This window comes from Siniperca chuatsi, linkage group LG9 (genome assembly GCF_020085105.1).
Source record: "Siniperca chuatsi isolate FFG_IHB_CAS linkage group LG9, ASM2008510v1, whole genome shotgun sequence".
NCBI lineage: Eukaryota > Metazoa > Chordata > Actinopteri > Centrarchiformes > Sinipercidae > Siniperca > Siniperca chuatsi.
Genome location: NC_058050.1, coordinates 19,852,270 through 19,869,291, shown reverse-complemented (window position 1 = coordinate 19,869,291; position 17,022 = coordinate 19,852,270). Strand labels below are relative to the sequence as shown.

The window sequence follows — 17,022 nt, the reverse complement described above, 5'->3', positions numbered from 1 at the left end:
CCCCAAACGCGATGGTGTGAAGTGGTGAGTCTCTACGCTGAGTTGTAAAGAAATTTCAGAATTTTAGGAAGCAAGTAAGCACAGAAACAAAATCAAGTACTTTATATTTCAGACTTTAGCAAAGAATTTAGCTGCTGTAAAGTCAGCAGTAGTAAAGGTTTCCAGGAAGAAAATGTTTCTTTGTCCTCTGATCCCTCACCCGTGTTTCATTTACCAGTCTGTTAAGTCTCATCCTCTGAGACTGATTTGTTGTGTCAATACCTAGAATATATATTGGATATGATTGGAGCCAAAGAAGACAGTATGTATTGAGACTGCATTCAAATCTCAACATAAAAAGTAGAGAAGCTACAAATGTTGTTAGCTATGACTCACCACAAAACAGTCTCCAGGCCCTTTGATAAAGACTGAAATTGCCATCTATTTTCTGTTTGCTGTTTTTAATTCTGTATTCACTGTTTACTTTGTGGTTTTTTTTTATTAAAGCTCATCTCAAGGTTCACACACATTTCAAAACATATTGGTATTGTAGCAGTTCACTGAGTCAGAAATATGGAGTGCTCCTCGCCGCAGGGATAAAAGCCAGCTATAGCAACTGGCAAGGCCAGAAAAGACGGTTTGCTGCATGCATGCAGCTTCACCATCTGTCAGCTCCGACCTGCTGAACATGGACTCGCAGTATGACTTTTGTGTATATTTTTGAAGGTTGTGTTTGCATGTATTTGCAGCATTTATCATTCTTTATTTTTGCATTTTAATACATTCTTTTGTACGTTCTTCTTCCTGTTTGTGTTTATGTGCACATGCGCGTGCGTGTTTATGTTTGTGTGCGTGTGGTTGTGTGTGAATCTTGCAGGAGGTGCATCCCTGGACCTAAAGGCCTGCCCTCAGAAACCAGCTAAATGGATCCTTGACATGACCTGGCTCAACCTTGTAGAGCTCAGCAAACTGTGGCAGTTCTCTGATATACTGGATCAGGTACAACAAACACACACACACACACACACACACACACACACACACACACACTTTATCAATTTAGGCACGCCCTGACAGGTGTACAATATCTTTCTTTAACTGTGAAATTTTTTTTACCCACAAGGACTTTTATCTATTAACAGTGCTCATCTGTCATCTGTTTCTCTCTCACTCTCTCACTCACACACTCACACACACACACACACACACACACACACACACACCACACACAGATTTAGCAGTGGTCTCTAGGTGCTTATTAAATATTTTTCACAGCTCTCCTTTGCTCTAGTAAGCATGTCAATATCAGTCTCATCATGTCTCGCTTCATCTCTCTCGCTTATACACATCCACACACACATACTCATCACGACAGACTGTCACTCACGCACAAATACACACACACCCTTATGGGTGACTGACAGCCTAGTGACTCCCATGGAGGGAAAAGCTCAGTGCTCTGTGAAATGAGCTTAGTTTGGAGAAACTTCTAATCAATTACTTTCGGCCGGGCACACACACACACACACACACACACACACACACACACACAAATGTGTATGTGTGTGCACACTTGTATTCCTTCACATACACAAACATGTGTATTTTTGTGTGGATGATTAACAGGGACAGGTGGATTAACAGAAACTTGATTTCATTAAACAAAGAACTAAGAATAAAAAGGCGAGGACATGATTATGAAGTGAGTTGTGCGCCCCCTCACCAGAATATAGAGACAGAACCACCCCTAATGTCTTCACACTACAAACAAAACTGTACTACACACATGATGCTGATGCACATTATTTCACACATAAAACACACAAATGTAACATTCAAGCAACCAAACTGACTCAAATCCCTAGACTGGCATTAATGTGTAACACTGTCCTCTGTCAACAACTACTGTTAATGTGCTCTTCAGCAAATCACTGAACCCCTTAAATTCTTAAGTGGAGCTGCTCAGTGGCAAGACAAAGCAGCTCTCAGTTGTGAATGTGTTCAACTATACAGTATGAATGTATGAATGCAAAGTAGGTGGTTACTTCATTTTCCTTAATACTCATTAAAGAAGACACACTTGATTTTAAAATGACCCACACAGGCATTAATCCTTTATTATACAACTTCAAGTTCAAGTAAAGTACATACATGTCCTCTAGAAGTCGGATGACGATGTAAATTCAGTTTTTTGTAGTAACCTGATTTCTTAAACATCATGTTAAATATCGTAGAAAAGGTTTGAGTCGTAGTTGAAATCAAGACGTCTTGATTCTGAAAACAGTGTCCAGATGACTAAGACTGAAACCTTTTCTACGATGGAACACTCCTGGACGAATGAGGGACTACACCGTCTTATCATGTTAAATAGGAAACCTAGTTTATTTGGTAAAAGATCACGACCTGGTTAACACAGCTACAGTACTGTTGACCTGATTTCTTGTCCACGTATCTGATTTTACTGGGTTTCTAACAGGGTTTTACATATGCACATGTTCATGACAGAGACTTCAAACAGGGAAGGTATAGCTGTGCATCAGCAGACAGTTGAAAGGAGAAATTGCTAGTAGCGGCGTGTCTTTAAATCCAAAACAACTACTAACTTACTAAAACACAGTGATTAACATATGCAGTATATCTGCATATGTTGTGCTATCAAGCATTCATATCACTTCATGAAAACACATCGTGTTTACATGGATTCAATACGAACTGCTTTCCAGGCAATTTGCGCTAGCTACAGTACGACAAGTGTCAGTTCAGGACCTCATGTTTATAAGAATCTGAGTTATGTGATGCGTTACATGTGTGTCAGTTAGTGTTAGAGTATCTTCCATTTTTAAGACTTACTTTTGATCTTTGCTTTTTTTCTTTCTTTTTGCTTTTCTTTTTGCTGGTGATCGATTTGATTCAGGGCCTGCTTTGACCATCAATGTGTGTGTGAGTGTGTGTTTAAATGTGTTTGCTTGCAGTATGTATTGACATTTCTTCCCCCACATCTTCTCCTTCTGTCCAGATTTGATGTGTCTGATCTGTTTACATATTTCTTTCAGATAAGCCGTAATGAGAAACAGTGGAAGTCATGGTTTGATAAGGAGGCCCCAGAGGAGGAGGTGGTCCCGAACTCCTATGACCAGGCTCTTGACTGTTTTAGGCGTCTGCTCCTCATACGCTGCTGGTGTCCCGACAGGACCATTGCCCAGGTTAGAAAAGACACATCTGTCTGTGTGGTTACGATAGTCCAGATACAAGGCTTCATCACAATACATTTGTTTCCACTTTCATAATGAACAGTACAGGTAGTAACTCCAGTTCCCATAGTTGCTAGATTACATCATAATGCATTTGCAACAGTATCATGCAGCCGTACTGTATTATAAACTAATGTTCAAATGAATGTATTACCATGAAAGAAATACAGCAGAGTAGCCTATAGCAGGGCTGGAAAAGGTTAGTTTATATCAAAATGCACTTAATGAGCCTGGGTTCAGTAAAAAAAAAATATATATATATATATATATATATATATATATATATAAAGTCTAAAAATCTCTTAATCTACAGTCATATCTCCCTTGGCCAAGTCTTTCCTTGAAGGGAAAAGTGGAATACATTTAGGAAAACAGCTCTCTCTCTCTCTCTCTCTCTCTCTCTCTCTCTCTCTCTCTCGCTCTCTGAAGCTTACTGAGCCTGAATATCTACAATGGCTAATGGACATTCACTTCTTACTGATTTTTGGTCCGCTGCAGACAAGCCTCCAGTAGAATTTATATCATTGCACTCATAAACAGTCCAACAACTGTCTTTGTCTGACCTCCGGTAGCAGTCTTTACTGTTGACTGAAAAGAAACAGGAAACAAACACATCTACTCTGCGTCACTTATTTCCCTTTCTCCGCTAGGCCCGTAAATACATAATGGATGCAATGGGGGAGAAATACACTGAAGGGGTGATTCTTGACTTGGAGAAGATGTGGGAGGAATCAGACCCGCGGACACCTCTCATCTGCTTCCTGTCAATGGGCTCTGATCCAACCGACTCCATCATTGCGCTGGGGAAGAGGCTGAAGATTGAGACGCGATATGTCTCCATGGGTCAAGGACAAGAGGTCCATGCCCGCAAGCTTCTGCAGCAGACCATGGCTAATGTGAGTCAGTGGTGTGAGGGTACTGCTATTTTTGCATTCATTTAATGTAGCAGCAGAATGGTTTTCATGCAATATGTTGAACTAGACAGCAAGGTGCTCCGTCTCTGAAAAATGCGTTTTTAAAAGGTTGTTTAAGCTCTCTGATACCTTATAGACCGACCAACCTTTTCACAGTTAGTCACACACAAAGATCTTTTTTTGGATGGGGGATCTTTACTACATCATCACTTTGCAGTCCTTGACATGGATGATAAACATTACTCTTATTATTTGTCCCCAGGGTGGCTGGGCCTTACTCCAGAACTGCCACCTGGGTTTGGACTTCATGGACGAGCTAATGGACACGGTGACAGAGACAGACTTTGTCCATGACAGCTTTCGCCTTTGGATAACCACAGAGGTCCACAGACACTTCCCCATCACCCTTCTGCAGATGTCAATCAAGTTCACCAACGAGCCACCACAGGGCCTCAAAGCGGGGCTTAAGAGGACCTATGGAGGTGGGGCCAGTTTGTTTCAGTTTAGTTCAGCTTCAAGTAAAACATAATAACTCAAAAACCCAGAATTCAGAGCAAGGTGAGAATGGTGAGGCTGTACTGGGAATGAAGATGACACACCCTGTCCTGAATCAATACCATGCTCAAGCCTGAAAACATTGCTAGATTGCCTAAATGTGGCAGAAATAAAATAAAATGTCAAAAGACAGATCCTTAGTTTATCATTACAGGGGGATCAGCCATGTGTGTGTCTGTGTGAGCGAGATAGAAGAAATAACACAATGATCAGCATGCAGAATAGGGTGTCTTATTATTCTTGATGTGTAAACAACTCATTTGTGGATGCACACATACACACACGTACAGATCTTCAATAAGTCACATAATCATTAACTAAAGGGATGTGTATGTATCCTAGGGTAAAGTCAGCAAGAGAAAAGATGATAAACAACTGTTTGCTGCTTAATTCAGTGTATTTTACACCCAAGTACCAACAGCCTGTATGGTTCATGAAATTTTAAACAAGTTGAAACATGTAGTTTCATGTAGAAACAAGCCTTAAAGAGGGAGAAAGAGAAGAATACTTAATATGTATAAACCAGCTGTCTTTGCCTGGCTCATATGGAAAAGGGATGATCCTGAAAGGCAATTGAGAGTCTGGACACGCTTATCTTCAGCTTTTGAATCCTATCTGAAATTAAAAAATTGCATTTCTTCATCTGATTAGAAGAAATCGCACTTGTTGAGGGCAGTGCATTCAGAATATTATCTCAATTTTCATGGCATGCTGATTTTTCCTATATTCCTTCAAAGCAGTGCTTATTTTGCTAATTTCTTTCCACCTTTACATGTTACGATTCCCAAATGATGTAAGGCTGAACCACCTGGATTTGGGAGAAAGCAAACCTCATGCATGGGGCTGCCTATTAGGTGGATATCACAGAGATATTGTTCAGTAATTGAACATTTTGGAAATTCAATATGTGAATTTAGATAATTGTTGCTGATATTTTCTCTTAATTATTATGTAGATTAAACGCAGGAATTTCACTTTCAGTTTGAGTTTTAACTCACTTCACCACACTGTTATCCTCATGAGCCTGGCAAGATTTCATTTAAACTTCATTTGGAAAGCCCTTTGAGACGTTGCCTGTCAGAGATTTCCCAAAAGAGAATTGCCAACTTGCAGTATGCTAAGTTAAAAGTGTGCATACAGTACTGTATGTGTGTGTGCTACATCTTTTTAAAACCAATTAAAAAAAACCGATTCACTCAGCAAATATGTAAGTAACCTTGTTCCTTTGGATCAGAAGTCACTAGCTTAGAGCTATTTTTTAGTCTTATATTTTTATTTGGTCTTTGAAAGGGGATTCTGCACTGGTATTTGTTCTAATGTATTTATGCCTTTAAAATCTGCTATAGTAGAAGTAACAAACTTTCTGCCACTGGAAGGCTTTGGATCACAGCTCCAAATATTGACCTCAAAAGCTGATAGAACCACAACAATTTTCTCCACATTTTACTTTTAGCCTTCTGTTGAAGAGGGCTGCTCATGTGTTCTTTCACGTATCCCTCACCAGGTATAAACCAGGACCTTTTGGATGTCAGTAACATGGTGCAGTGGAAGCCAATGCTGTATGGAGTGGCATTTCTCCACAGCACAGTACAGGAGAGGAGAAAGTATGGGCCTCTGGGATGGAACATCCCCTACGAGTTCAACCAGGCCGACTTCAACGCCACTGTCCAGTTTGTTCAGAACCACCTCGATGACATGGACATTAAAAAGGTAGAAGTGATACTTCTCAAGTGCTTAGCAAACTACAATGTACACCACGATCTTTAACAGCTACCAATAGCAGTAAGATTCAGTTGAAATAGTTCAGTGTGCAGCAGGCTGTGGTTGTTGTCTCTTGAACACACAGTTTTCCTCTAACGCTTCAGTTTCATATTGAGCAGAAAAAATATATGTAGTGTTATATACTGTATTGTATCAGATTCAGGAATTATGCACCTTGTGCATTGCGGCATCATAGTAAAATTTTATGAATCCCTCATTTTAAGAATTAAGGGTCTCTCACCATTTACAGTATGTGCTCACATAAGAATGCATTATATATTTGAGAACATTGTAATGTGAGCTTGTAATGTAATTGTATTCAAATCTGAAAGAAAAGGAAGGAAATGTCCCGCTGGTATATTTCTATAGCTAGAGTTGTCAAAATAACTACACTTATCTTCAGTGAACTCTTCTCTGAGGAGTTGATCAACCTTGTCATCAGATTGTCAAGAAATTTGTTTCATTTTATTAGCAGAAAAGTGTCACATCCAACTTTCATGAACATGCCAAACAGAAATAATGATTGCACTGTTAAAGATGTGCATAACATGAGAAAGTAGAGTCTACCTTTTCCATGCTATTTCCAGTCTCCTCACAATACACCTTCATCAACTCCTTTTGCCAAGGTTTTGGTCAACATCTGTAACTATTTCACAAATTTGATTTGCTGTCATCTTGTATCACTATTTCATATCTCCTCAGGGTGTATCCTGGAACACAGTGCGATACATGATCGGAGAGATTCAATACGGTGGCCGTGTGACTGACGACTATGACAAGCGCCTCCTCAACACCTTTGCCAAGGTGTGGTTCAGTGAGGACATGTTTGGACCTGCCTTCAACTTCTACAAGGGCTACAGCATCCCAAAATGCTCCAGTGTTGACCAGTATCTGACATACATTCAGGTGAGTCACATCCAGATGGATGATGGTTGACTGTGCACACTTGTATCTGGCTTCTACAAATAGTACAACAGATTAAAAAGGAATTTTTATGACTGGACATGTGGCTGCAAAAATTTCCCTGCCACTCTCTATTAAGGGCCACTGTCTTGAAGATCTCATGTATGTTTGCACATTTATGCCCTATCTTTCTAAATTTTTGGCAAAATTCTGCACTTGTCATGTGCCGTTTGTTTCAGTTTTTTTCTATGCTGTCAGCTTTCAGTGACATCACAAACAGTGAAAAGAGGTTTATGCAGGACACTGACACACTGTGCTCTTGTCACATCCAGATACAGGCTGCCATGTGTGATTTTTAGATAAACATGCAGACATGCTCATTTTATTACAGATTATGTTTGATTTATTAGTGTGTTTGTGTGCTTAACTGATGGATTTGTGTGTGTGTGTGTGTGTGTGTCCAGGGGCAGTTCCTGAGCTAGTTTCATTAAAGCTAGTTTCATTATGATGGATGCTCAGGGCTGCCAGGCTCAGCAAGCTTATTCCTCTGCACCTCCTCTCAAATAGAGAATGACAAATACAGCCTTGGAGAACACACACGCACACACGCATAAACATTCAAACACACACATACCGTGTACACACAAATACGCACACATGTTCATACTTTATCTACATAGACAAAATACACAACAGAACACAATGTGTCCCTGTGTGTGTGTGTGTGTGTGTGTGTGTGTGAGTCTACTCGTCTGTGTATTTAAATTAAATGCAGACGGACAGGAACAAAACTAAAATTCCCTTAGAGAAAATAAATGACCACAGCGAGGGACAAAGGCTATTCTGACCCAGCGTGGTTCTTTCTTCATCACCTCCCATTTTTCTCTGTGTATTGGCCAGGCTCCCTCCTGATGTTTGACTCTATTTGAATGCACAGTGTGATGGATGTTTGAGGGATAAAGGAGGCGATGACAACGTAAATCACAAATGTCTTTATTTCTGCAATGCAAACTCTGAGCTGTTCTCCATCAACAAGAACATCTGTTAATATAGAAACAAAACAGTCTGTTTCAGCCAAGGAGAAATAAAACTGTTTGCTAAAACATGCTAACATGCAAAGATCAAACTCTATTTCGAGTCGTCATGTCCATGTGCTAATTGCATTTTCACGCCATTAAACCATTCTTGATGTGTTAGAGGCGATTAGAGGTTTCCCTAAAACAAAACAAAGCATACAATGTTGGGTCTGTCTTTGCTTTTTTAGTGCCTTTACTTACATAGCATTATTGATCATACTAAAGCTTTGTGCAGCCATTACAAAGTAAGTTTGAATTTTCCAGTTTTATGAAGAACCTCATTAGTCACACTGCAGTAACAGATGGCCCTTCTTCCTGTTATCATTGAGAAAGACACTAACTGCAAGATGTCTTTGAACCAACCATCAACTGCGCCTTTGATAGGCAGATCAGCTCACTTCTTAAGTCACTTTTAAAATTTAAATATCCTTATTAGAATAACTTTGGCCCTGATATTAATCCAAAAACCTACATTTTACCCCAATTGGAATCTCATTCATGACATATATATATATATATATATATATATATATATATATATATATATATACATATATATATATATATATATATAGTCATTAACCACATTGGTGAGCCAGTTTGCTTTATATTCAGGTTTTTTCCCCCCATGGATTTCTTTAAGCCACCTGAACTTGTGATGAAATCAATCATGATCATATCAGTGAGGGCATACCTCCACATTGTTTTATTCCTATGAGACCAGCTGGAAAATTGGTATGGAAGAAATGGTTGTTGGGCCACTGAGCACAATAAGCCGTGTTTGTGGGTGGGAAGCCGGGGAGCGAGCACGTCACTGCACTTGCAATTCATACCATTTTGTCAGATGCATGCTCCATTGGACTGGGAGGGATAGCGTGAATCTCCCACGTGTTACACCCTCACGGTGAAGCTCTTCACTGGAGGGTGAAAAGAAGCAGCTGGTGACACTGTGTGTATCAGAGGAGACACTTGGCTGTCTACACATTACCCTGGCCAACAGTGGCTTAGCAGTGGCAAAAACTGAAGTGCTGAGAAATTATTATTTTAAACTGAGGAGAAAAGGGGCAACCAGCCCTCAAAACAAAAAAAAGGCAGCACATAAAAATGTACTCCACATTGTTTCACCCAAAAGCTCTGTCAGCCTGTTTCTGCCAGCTACGTGTGAGGTGATAAGCTGCTCCGTGGGGGGGCACTAGGGCCCTCTCACAGCACTTGTTGTGAGAGTACAGAAAATTAATCTTGGCTATTTCTTTCTGAAAATATTTTTCACAAATGCTCTGCATGCCAAAGTGACCTCTGGTTCAACAACTGTTCTTGTGTTTCTTTTACAGGGTCTCCCAGCCTATGACACTCCAGAGGTGTTCGGTCTCCACCCGAACGCAGACATAACCTACCAGAGTAAGCTGGCGAAGGACGTTCTGGACACCATCCTCAGTATTCAGCCTAAAGACAGCTCATCGGGCGGAGGGGAAACCAGAGAGGCTGTGGTGTCCAGGCTGGCTGACGACATGCTGGAGAAACTGCCTCCGGACTACGTACCTTTTGAAGTAAGCGTGTGTGTGTGTGTGTGTGTGCCCGAAGTGAGTGTATGAGGTGACTGCACAGCCCGAGGTGAGTGTTCGAGTTGAGTGTTTGAGGTGACTGAAGCAAAAAGTGTGCTGTGCAAGGTGGATGGTGTGGTACAGTCAGAGAAGTGGGATGTGTGTTGGTGAGGTGATGGAAGGTTGTGCATGTTTGAGGCAGTGATAGACAGAGAGAGAAGAAATGGGGTGGGGGGTGTGAATGTAGCTGAATCTTGCTAGCTTTGTATTATTTTGGGTTTTCTCTCCTTTTTTGTCACTAAAGAGAATGTGACTTTTCTGAGGCGAGGCACAAAGCTCAACATGGAAAACCTGTAACTGCACACCACACCCTGTCTGCCACTTTCACTTCCATCTATCTGCTTGTTGTCAGTCTATTGTTGGGATTTACAGTGGTTAAAGGGGGCACCCACTTGTGTAGGTGCGATCAATTAATTATGGCTACCAGAATTATCAAAGATAATCATAAATAACATTAATTAATAAAGTACTCAGGGGCACCACTCTTCTTAAGGAAGAGAAATGATAGCTAATTAATTGACTTAATTAATTGACAAAACACAGGATGTGTGTGTGTGTGTGTGTGTGTGTGTGTGTGTGTGTGTGTGTGTGTGCGCACAGGTCTGGGTGCACGCCAAAAGGAATGTGTGTGTGTTTCTTTGTTCTGCCTCTGTATGTCGCATGCACAAGCATGAACCCGTGTGGTCAGAAACACAGGAACATGTGAAGCAGGAGCTTTAAAGTTACTCTCCGCTGGGTGTGTGGTTATGTTTATTCCAGGATAAAGAGAGTCAGAACAAAGCTTCGCTGACCTTTTTATTTACCTGGTGACATGACACAGGTCAGACTGGCCAATGCTGCCATCATTGGCTCTCAGGATTGTGGGACAAAAGAGAATGCAGTTAAAAAGAATGAAATCATCACTATGCAATATATAAAAGCAGTAAAAACTATATTAGCCCCCCAAAAATTTATTTTATAATGAAGGACAATTGTCAGTTCAGATGCCTAACAGAATGAAGGGAAATACAGAAATGTTAACATAGAAATAACCGCATTTGTAATAAAAGACAAATCTATCATGGAAAACATTTTCAAAGAAACATGAATTCACAGAATCCATCTTGCATGTTCTTTTCTGTTCCTTACAGTCAGTAGTAAATATAGAAACTTCACATCCTGTGCTTAGTTTGTACATGAAGCATATGAACAGTTTTATTTTTTTATTTTTTTTACTATCCAGAAGATAAAGTAAGAGAAAAGCTTATGTAACGCAACATTTTAAGAAGTTACATGTAGAATGGAGGTAAATGGAACTGTAGTGATTCCAGGTACATTTCCAGCTCGTGAACACGTCTTTCTGTATCTACATGGCAAGTCTGTGTGTGCTCATGCATCTTTACTCCATGCATTATAAATTCTTCAGGAGCTTCATTAAAGTTTTATCTTCTTATTTGATTCAATGAAATGTAACCAGGTGAGAGAGCGCCTCCAGAAGATGGGTCCTTTCCAGCCCATGAACATCTTCCTGCGTCAGGAGATCGATCGGATGAAGAGGGTCATAGTTCTGGTCCGAAACACCCTGACAGACCTCAAGTTGGCCATTGATGGAACCATCATCATGAGCGAGAATCTGCGGGACGCCCTGGATTGCATGTATGATGCGCGCATTCCTGCACGCTGGAAGAAGGTTAGTTGAAAGAATAGCCTTGAATTAAAAAAAAAAAAGAAACTGAACTCACTGTGCCCTTATCGTGATTCTGTTAGCAACAGCAATTGATTTGTATACTTAAAATTCTTTGGTTTCAAACACATCACAAAAAAAGCAGATCAACACTCTTCATGAGTGGCCTCTGCCAATAGCACCTGCACTGAGCATGTGAAAAGAAAGAAGTCTTTTATTCGGTTACTTTTGTCGTTTTGTTAGCTTTGTAGGTGGCAATTTCAATGTTTTATTCTGCTTCACAAACTGCAAAATGAGCTTAATAGGAACAGTCATCTTTTAATTTACTGAAAGCTATTAATGTCCATTGCTTTCAGTAAAGAATGCTAACATGCCATTCTAGGGAGCCTGGAGGCACAATTTAATATCTCAAAGATCTTTTTATTACTGTGCAGGTATAATTTTGCTAATGTTATTTATTGTCCTCAAGTAAATCAAAGGTTTACTTGTTTGTTTCCGATAACATCAGACATGTCTTGCTAGCTAAAAGGGAGCTCATCATCATCAGTCAGCCTCTAATTTCTTGTTTAGCCCACACTGTTGCTCCTTACCTTTTTAGTTATGTAGCTACTATATCTTAAAATGTTATCCACAGCACACAAATCCATTTCCGTGATGAATGAAAATGACTTCCTCTAACAAACTTAGTTGATGAAATTTGCTGGAATATTAATATTGAGAGAGGGGGAGCAAGAGAAAACAACAAAGAAGTATGACTGCATGACTTTTCTTGTATCTTATTGGAATCGTTCTGTTGGCATTCAAGCTGTGCTCTCACAAACATTACATCATTAGAATAATTTAGACTTGAATGGCTTCCTGGCTGGGATCCAGAGTTTTTCTACCTGCAGTGCTATCTTCTTTTGGACCATTTGCCTCCACTCTACTGTATTTTGTTGTATTCTCATCTTTTTTGTTCTATCATGATGTATTCTTTCTTTTTCTCTTGCCAAAGCAGTGATTCACAATCCATTTTTTTTCATGTCTCCCTGTCTGCTCCTCTGTTCTTTCTGGATGACAGTTTCCTGTGTTTCATTATAATGTTTTGTTCTTATTGCGTTTTGTCTTTATTTTTTCCAGGCATCGTGGGCCTCCAGCACACTGGGGTTCTGGTTCACAGAGTTGCTTGAGCGGAACCGGCAGTTCCATGCTTGGATCTTTGAAGGGCGGCCCAACTGCTTCTGGATGACAGGCTTCTTCAACCCACAGGGCTTCCTGACAGCCATGAGACAGGTATGCACGGCATCAGGCTACCTACCTACTTACCCACCGACGGGGAGGGGACCAGATGGCACGCAGAGGGAGAAGCAGGCACATGGCCACATTCACACACGCATGCATGTGTGTACACACACACACACATAGTGGCAGGCAAACAAGTACACACACACACATTTGTCTTTTTTTCTAATTAATTCCAATTTGTAATATTCAGTCCCCCCACATTGATATAGAGGGATGTTATCTGAATGTTGAACCCTACTTGATCCAGATCTTAAGTCATGTCCCTGTTGTTAGGGCTCATTATTCTTTATTATATTTTATCAAATCCAGACATGCATCTAGATTTATATTGAACATTAAAAAAACAAGTGAAAATTGGATTATAATAATGCAATTCAGAGCAAGCAGTATTTAGTTAACAGTTTGTTATAATATATTAATACTGTTTTTCTTTTAACTTGAGGCTCAGCTAGCACATTTGCATTTTCTCACAGTTTTTTCAGTGGAAGCCTTTTCTGAGTGGTCCTTGTTACAAGAGGACATTATTGACTGTAAACTGCATTGAACTGTGACAGTTAAACCGATCTGCTTCCTTTAAATAAATCTTGGGGTGGTTTTGGTGGGGGAAAAAATAGGAACTGATGAGCCTTTGATATAGTGTTAAACATAACCTCTTTTTTTATACAAAGAGGGTGAGCTGATTATGTTACCCTTCCTATAACAGGCATCTAATTAACTCAAGAACATGAACTTAGTTTCATGAATGATGGAAATTCAATGCATTTCATACACGACAGATGTGCATATTTGCACTTAGTTTGTACCGTCACTCCTGTAGGGCCAATAAGGCTTCCACCCTTTTGGGGAGCCCTTTCTTTTATCCAGAGACCTACAACATCTATTTCATTGTTTTCAGTATTTAACGGCTTGCAGTTTGAAATAATTCTGTCTTTTGCACATCTGTTACTGCCTCCACCAGGGACATTATTTACCATTTTATTCCTGTTAGTATTTTTTTTTTTGGTCAGCAGCATAGCTTCAAAACATTTAATAGATTTCCATGATGATTGGTGGCCTTGAGTCATTGAATCTTTTTAACCGAATCTGGTGGTGATCCAGATCTGGGGTCTGTAGTAACACTGAGAATAAGCTGAGATAGAGACCTGAGGGCTGAGGTATGTTTTCAGTGCCAACAAATCAATTTACTGTGCAATTTAAGTAGTAGTAGGAAAAGGAAATCATTTAGCATTGGTGTCAGGTTTGCAAATCTGACTGCCTTCTTATTTTATTTATTCCACTCTGTAGAAAAATCCCAGTTGCATTCTCAGACAGAAAATATCTTGTGGATGCAGATGTCTATATTTTACTGAGCAGGGATTTGTTTGACTACTGAGTTAGTTCCCACATATAGCCATCATTTCCTCTCACTGAGTATGTACAGTATACTGCCTTCTCAGAAGAGACACTGCAGCTTTTGTTGGACCAGTGGCATCACAAACTGTCTGCAGAGTACTCTGATTCTGTGTAACATGTGCCTGAAATTCCTGGCATGTTTTTATAAGATCTGTTGTCTGTACATCCATCCTTTATATTTATCAGTTCCTATCTGTTCAATTTTGCCCAATACGGTTTTTTTTTCCTCCTTCAAAATGAGGATAAAATGATTGAGGGGATACAATACTCACATTTCTTTTATTTATTGTGCTCTCTGCTCTCACTCTTTGCTCTTTTTGAGTTGTATTGGATTTATTTTCTTTCTATTGGCACAGCATCTTGCAAAACAACGCCTTCGATGGTGTGCACTTCTCTGCCCTACTCAGTGCTTTTTTATTGTACCTTTATTACAGGCCTGTTATCAAAATTGATCTTTTTTGTGGGGAAACAGATGCCAAATGTCAGCTCTGTCATGCACGTGTACTGCCGTATCACACTTTAAAAAGAAAATTATTTAGCACAAGGAAAATATACAAAACAAGACAGGGAATAAATATACAAAAATGAAGGATAGAATTCAGTCAACAATAGTGGAAATGATGCTACAACACAATCGTACACAAACAATAAACAACAGAGGTACTATTGTACTGAAAATGAAGAGTTTTTTTTAAACAAAACAAGTAACAAAAAAAAGAAACAAAGAGCACAAAAGAGCAAAGTAAGACATTTAAAAAAGCAAGGACCGAGATATAGATGTATACAATCTTATAGGCTTTCTATTCATTTTTTTCTATATATTTCAGTGACTTAAAGTAGTTGGTAAAATTATATATGAACACGGTGAAAGAGGGAGTACTGCCTCTCACTAAGAGGGTATATTGCTGATACTATTTTAAAATGGGTTTCTTTGACTTTAGGAGCAATAGGACATGATAGATAAAAAGAAAAGGACTGTCTCCTTAAAGGAACCTCTATATTATCCTGTACAGAGTTGAAGTCCCCCAAAAATTTTTGTTTAAAAACCAGACTAACTGACACATTTTTCATCTAGAGGAATGGGAATTGCTTTACAGATTTTGTCATACTCTATTCTTGAAATAGTAATGTTACTTGCTGGTAAAGTCTTCAAAGGACAACAAGTGTCCGTCTGAATTCAATAAATCATAGACAAATGTTAAACTATTGTCATACCATTTTCTATTTACGGTAATAACCCTGTTGTTCCACAATAAAGAAAGTGTGGTGAGAAATTGTGGGTAAATATAATTTTTCCTAAATGTAATGCTTGTTTGTGGACGTCAAGACAGCTTTAGAGGAATTCTAGAAACCTCAAAATCACATTTAAGCAAGAAGTCAATCCCTCCAACCTTTATTAAATGTTTTGTTAGGGATATGGTACCATATAGATTAAGGATGAGAAATACATTCTTTTAACCATTTAAACCGTAAAAACGGCATTTACAGATTTAAATTCCATGGGTCTTAAACACCATTAACATAATCCCTGACTAATTGTGATTTACATAGGTAATGAGTTAGATAACTTTATCATTTTTGATGAAGTGTGCAAAGAATAGCATGGGTAGATAAACCTTCAGCTTTGGCTGTCATACTGCCCACATCACTGCCTTAACCTGTGGATTTGTCCCTGCACTTGCAGGAGATCACTCGGGCCAACAAGGGCTGGGCCCTGGACCGCATGGAGCTATGCAACGAGGTGACCAGGTGGATGAAGGATGACGTCACTCAGCCCCCCGCAGAGGGAGTGTATGTCTATGGCCTTTATCTGGAGGGAGCCGGCTGGGACCGCCGCAGCTGTAAACTCATAGACTCCAAGCCCAAAGTCCTCTTCGAGATGATGCCTGTGATCAGGATGTACGCTGAGAATAATGGTGAGATTTACTATGCAAGAACATTAGATGGAAAGTGGATTTTGATGATGTGTCTGAAGTGAAAACTCTACTCTGACAATGCAGAAGCTTCAATCCTGTCTTTTATTATCAGGATCAGTCTCTCTAGTCTTATTCAGTCTCAGTCTATCACTCTTCTCTCCTCAGCATTTCCATCCCACACAATCACTCAGAATGGATGGATGTAACATTTAAATGTCAAGCAGACTAAGTGCTATTTATTTTGTCTGGGAACAGATTACCAGCAGTATGTGGCACAGTGTTTGTTCTGGATAAGACCAGACTATATTCAGGCAGGCAGCAGAGAGACGGGCCTCAGTGGACGCCTGCAAGCAAAGCTGCCTGGGAAATGAATTAATGATCCAATGATACGTATAATGCGGTTTGTTTACACCATGTCCCCTCCCAGCTTTTCCCACAAGAAGGCTGCCTGCTGGGTTTGAGTGTGTGTGTGTGTGTGTGTGTCAGAACAAAGGATGTTGCTGTAAAGACGAGTGGTGGTCGCAAGAGCATCTGAATATGTGTGACATGCGTGTGTGTGTGTGTGTGGGTACATGTGAGAGTCTTGAAAACCTCTCTACTTAATTGTGACTCCCTTCAAAGAGATTAGCCTGATCCCTGTGTATATCATCTCTGAAGACTGACTCGACAAGGGATGTTTGTTTGGTAACAACTAACCAGATACCAAGCTGACTGCCTAAAAACCAAA

General features: G+C 39.8%; 1 protein-coding gene across 6 annotated transcripts in view; it reads left to right on the top strand.

The window, feature by feature from the left end:
• The window catches only part of dnah5 (dynein, axonemal, heavy chain 5), a 109,552-nt gene that overhangs the window by 89,831 nt on the left and 2,699 nt on the right, over window positions 1–17,022 (top strand). For all 6 annotated transcript variants that reach the window (XM_044207868.1, XM_044207866.1, XM_044207869.1 and 3 more), the window contains 10 exons: window positions 857–978; window positions 3,033–3,182; window positions 3,881–4,126; window positions 4,407–4,626; window positions 6,204–6,409; window positions 7,163–7,366; window positions 9,771–9,986; window positions 11,497–11,709; window positions 12,823–12,975; window positions 16,064–16,295. In XM_044207868.1, the coding sequence (XP_044063803.1) occupies window positions 857–978; window positions 3,033–3,182; window positions 3,881–4,126; window positions 4,407–4,626; window positions 6,204–6,409; window positions 7,163–7,366; window positions 9,771–9,986; window positions 11,497–11,709; window positions 12,823–12,975; window positions 16,064–16,295 (1,962 nt within the window). The remainder of the gene's footprint in view (window positions 1–856; window positions 979–3,032; window positions 3,183–3,880; window positions 4,127–4,406; window positions 4,627–6,203; window positions 6,410–7,162; window positions 7,367–9,770; window positions 9,987–11,496; window positions 11,710–12,822; window positions 12,976–16,063; window positions 16,296–17,022) is intronic.